We start from the raw sequence: 4045 nt of genomic DNA, 5'->3' as shown, positions 1-4045 counted from the left end.
TCGGATTATTGAGTTGTGTCAAGTTTTGTCAACTCCACAGTATACTTGGCAATGAGATTGGGATGGGACGAGATTTGCTAATCTCAGTCCCGTATATATAAGTGAGATAAAAAAAAAAAAAAAGTCTCACTTTCATCCCTATATTTTTGTGTGGGACAAAAATATGTCCCACAAGATCCCAGCACATGAGTAAAAATTAACATCCCTACAGTATAGGGACCTATGTAGAAATAGTATAAGGTTTAACCTTTATTGTGAGTTTATTAAAAAAAATATGGAGCCATTTGTTATTAACTCTTTCCAGCATATCTGCGGGCATAAAAAAAGAACAGGGTTTTAGGGTTTTTGCGTTGCAATTTCAATTTTCAAGGTCTTGAGGAATTTGCCTCTGTTTATCCCCAAGAAACAGCCATGACTGCTCAGACCCAAGAAGAGCTTCTCGCCTCTCTTCTCGAACAGCAAAAAATCGATGTATCCCTCTTATCTCTCTTTATCTCTTTTTTTTTTGTTTAATTTTATCTTTGATTAATTTCTTTTATTTAAGTAAATTTTTTTTTTTTATTTGGCTTGAATTAGAACATAGTTTATGATTTTGATAACTGAGAGATATCAGATCTCTTTTCATTCAACCATCATAGATCTCCGTTGATTTTTTAATTTTTTTAATTTTAAATTTTGGGTTTTAGTAATTTGGCAGTATAGTCATCCATCTGCTTGACTGCTCTGACAATATTATGATTCATTTTAGATTTTTTAGAATTTAATTTATTAATTTTTTAAAAGTTTGTTTGAAAACAACTTGATGGATTACTGATTGCAATTTGCTAATTGTTATGCTTTTACTCTTTCTTTTGGTAGGATGATAAGCCTGTTGTAGAAGATGATGAAGATGAAGACGAGGATGAGGATGAAGATGATGAGAAAGACGAAGATGAAGCCGATGGTTAGTTAAACTGCATGCAAAACAGTTGGAAGATCAATTGTTGCCTTTTTTCCTTCTGCTCTAAATTCATTTTAGTGTATCGGTTTTGATGTTAGTAACATTACTGAGTTGCAAGAAAACACATAAAGATGTTCTCATAGTTGTTTGTGAATACTTTGATAGTTTCTTAAGCTTTGGGGATAAATTCGGAGATTGTAGAAGTATGACATGAGCTAGTAGAATGGGTGGAATATGAAGGATGTGTGTCCATACACATGCTTCTGCGGACCTTCATATGGCTGTATTTAGCAGTGGCAAAGGAATTCTTAATACAGATAATTGTGCCAAATTGCAAATTGATTGTTATTTTGATAAATAGTTTTGCTGAGAGTGTCCATTTTGTTAGTTTAACTTCATGTAATTTAGAAAATTTTATTTAAAAAATAATTTTGGTAGCAGATGCATGCTAAATGGGATATTTCCATTTCACAGCTGTAATGCAAAAAGGGAGACAAAAATAAAGTTGCTTGTGTGTGTATATATGTCTTAAATTTGGATGTAAGATGTTGATTCTGAACTGTTTTGTAAATCTATAAAACTCCTTTTAGACCTGGGATTTGTTTTTGATGCATTTGATTATCTGTTGGTCACTACTAAGTTTCTATATTCATATTGTGACGGCCAATTTTCATGCATTAGGCCTCTACCATGCTCTTGTTACATAAGTAAGAATTGCACATTCTTGTGGTACCAGTGATTTCATTCAAATTGATATGAAATAAGAACAAATGACCTAGTTGATTCAAGGAAGTAACATCAAAGAATACTCAAACGGGGGAAAAAAAATTATAATAAGAAAGAGAAATAGTGAAAGTCTTATTTAATTTCTTCCTAGTTGAATTCATCCCTTTCCAGATATTAAGAAGGTTGCAATAATGATGGAAGCCAGCTGATCTATGATTTGCCGCTTTCATATAATTGCCGTCTAATAGTTTCCTCCTGTTATTGTATTAGAGGGGCACCGAGATGGAGAGGCAGGTGGTAGGTCAAAACAGAGCAGAAGTGAAAAGAAGAGTCGCAAAGCAATGTTAAAGCTTGGAATGAAACCTATCCCTGGTGTTAGCCGGGTTACCGTCAAAAAGAGCAAGAATGTTGGTTCTCTGCACTTTGATCTATTGATGTCGTTCAATCTTTATACCGACTCTGCCTCTTTTAAGTTCTCTAGTTTGTTTAACATGATGGTGTTGTTTTATTAGATCTTGTTTGTTATCTCAAAACCGGATGTTTTCAAGAGCCCGACGACAGATACATATGTAATCTTTGGTGAGGCAAAGATCGAGGACTTGAGCTCACAATTGCAGACTCAGGCAGCAGAGCAATTTAAGGCTCCTGATCTCAGCCACGTGGTCTCCAAACCTGAGTCATCAGCCATGGCTCAGGACGATGAAGAAGTAGATGAGACCGGAGTTGAGCCTAAGGACATAGAGTTAGTGATGACACAGGCAGGAGTCTCCAGGGCAAAGGCTGTGAAAGCGCTGAAGGCTGCAGATGGGGACATAGTTTCAGCTATCATGGAGCTTACCAACTGAGAGTTTTCTTAGATGTTTGTGGTCATTTAGTAAACCTTCTATAATTTTCCATTCCATGTGTCCTTTAACCTCTCTTTTTTTTTTCCCCTGCTTTTTGTGATTATTTCTTTTTCCTTTGTTGTATTATCAATTCAACTGTGGCTGCATCTTTTGATGATAAAATGGAGTCTAGTTTTTACCTGGACGCCTGTTTCTTCTAACTGAGTGAGGTTATTTGCAGTGCTGCTCACAAGAAAACATTCCACGCCACAGTATTCTTTATTACCAAATACCCAATATTGTCTGTGGGAATTGAAGAGAAGAGAATCTGCAAAGCTGTTGATTGTGAAATGGAACTGTTTGTGATTCCTTTTGCTTTTGCTGGGCAATTTACTTGTTTTTCTTTCATATGTAACTGCTTCCTGGCTAAGTTCCTTTGTATCAAGACCAGGCTTTTCTGAATGGTCGACTGAAGGATTCTTGCTAAAATGATTTACAATTATGGTTACAAAAATTTCAGTGGTTGATCCCATTTCTCTCCTTGTAAACGATTCGACATTAAACAAGGAAAAGAAAAGGGAAAATAATATTTGCACTCTCGTAGTTTTGTAAATTTGATTGAATTTTATTTGTTTATTTGAGGGACATAATGAGAAAGATTACTGATAAAAAGAGGGTCAATTTTATTTTTATTATATTAAGTAGTATTTTTTTAATACCATCATGAAGAAGAACATTTTGTGCAACAGTTCTCCCCGTATATGATAGAAAATGACCCTATTATCTTGAATCGATCTTATTTGAAATAATTAATTCTAAGTTTGTCGATAAAGAACATATTCAATTGTATTAGTCTCTATAATTGATTTTTTTGTGTACTATAAGATTTTTTTGTGTACTAATTGATAGAATTTCATTTATAAGTACTATAAGATCTCGTGCATTGGAAACAAAGTTATGAACTCCAATTCATTGCCCTGTGACATTTTCTTTTCCAAGTAAAATCCATTGGTATATGAAAAAGTAAAAAAGTGCTTTTGTTGGTGGAATAAGAAAGTGAAAAGATGCTTTCATTAGTGGAATAAGAAACCTTCTTATTTATGCATGTATTTAATTTATTCGGAGCTATATTAAAGGACGTGGTGTCAAGTGAGACATTATTTGCGACCCATATCATTAATCAGATTACATGATGTCGAAAAGTTATGGAAGTGATCTACTAATATGATTTCTTCTAAAGGAAGGAGATTGTGATACCCTCATCAAAAATCGAAACCCAATAATTGAAAGCACACAAAGGGCAGATAAATGTAAAAACACTCGGCATTGACGGACTCACTTGAGAGCATTTGCAAATCCAAACCCAAATCCAATTGACTTATGGAGAGAAGACATCATTCTCAATCTCATTCTCAACGACAACAAGGAAGAAATCATTTTTCTTCATCATCATCTAATCAAAGCAGGAGCAACAACAGGTTCTCGTTTCCCAAGTCAAGCTCAAGCTCAAGCTCAGCCAATGATGTCCGTGACAGAAGAAGAGAAACCCAAGAAG

At 34.6% G+C, this 4045-nt stretch overlaps 1 protein-coding gene across 3 annotated transcripts; it reads left to right on the top strand.

The window, feature by feature from the left end:
• The first annotated feature begins 285 nt into the window (after positions 1-285).
• On the top strand, positions 286-3088 carry LOC18042661 (nascent polypeptide-associated complex subunit alpha-like protein 1). 3 transcript variants are annotated; one of them, XM_024184928.1, is made up of 5 exons: positions 286-471; positions 859-943; positions 1937-2073; positions 2179-2525; positions 2732-3088. In XM_024184928.1, the coding sequence occupies exons 1-4, from the start codon at positions 412-414 to the stop codon at positions 2509-2511; spliced, it is 615 nt and encodes a 204-aa protein (XP_024040696.1). In that variant the 5' UTR covers positions 286-411; the 3' UTR covers positions 2512-2525; positions 2732-3088. The 3 variants fall into 3 exon arrangements, with proteins under 3 accessions (XP_024040696.1, XP_006432337.1, XP_006432336.1); XM_006432274.2 differs by having other exon boundaries at positions 2179-2532; XM_006432273.2 differs by having other exon boundaries at positions 2179-3088.
• The last annotated feature ends 957 nt before the right edge of the window (positions 3089-4045 follow it).

This window comes from Citrus clementina, unplaced genomic scaffold (genome assembly GCF_000493195.1).
Source record: "Citrus clementina cultivar Clemenules unplaced genomic scaffold, Citrus_clementina_v1.0 scaffold_5, whole genome shotgun sequence".
Lineage (NCBI taxonomy): Eukaryota > Viridiplantae > Streptophyta > Magnoliopsida > Sapindales > Rutaceae > Citrus > Citrus x clementina.
Note: the sequence above shows the minus strand (reverse complement) of the source record. Positions and strands in the feature narration are given on the sequence as shown.

What these genes read in the sequence shown, in the direction of transcription:
- LOC18042661 (XM_024184928.1), top strand. Translation starts at nt 412, where the DNA reads ATGACTGCTCAGACCCAAGAAGAGCTTCTCGCCTCTCTTCTCGAACAG. An exon ending in TCGAACAGCAAAAAATCGAT is followed by an intron (nt 472 to 858) that starts GTATCCCTCTTA and finishes TTCTTTTGGTAG; the next exon opens with GATGATAAGCCTGTTGTAGA. An exon ending in CCGTCAAAAAGAGCAAGAAT is followed by an intron (nt 2,074 to 2,178) that starts GTTGGTTCTCTG and finishes TTGTTTTATTAG; the next exon opens with ATCTTGTTTGTTATCTCAAA.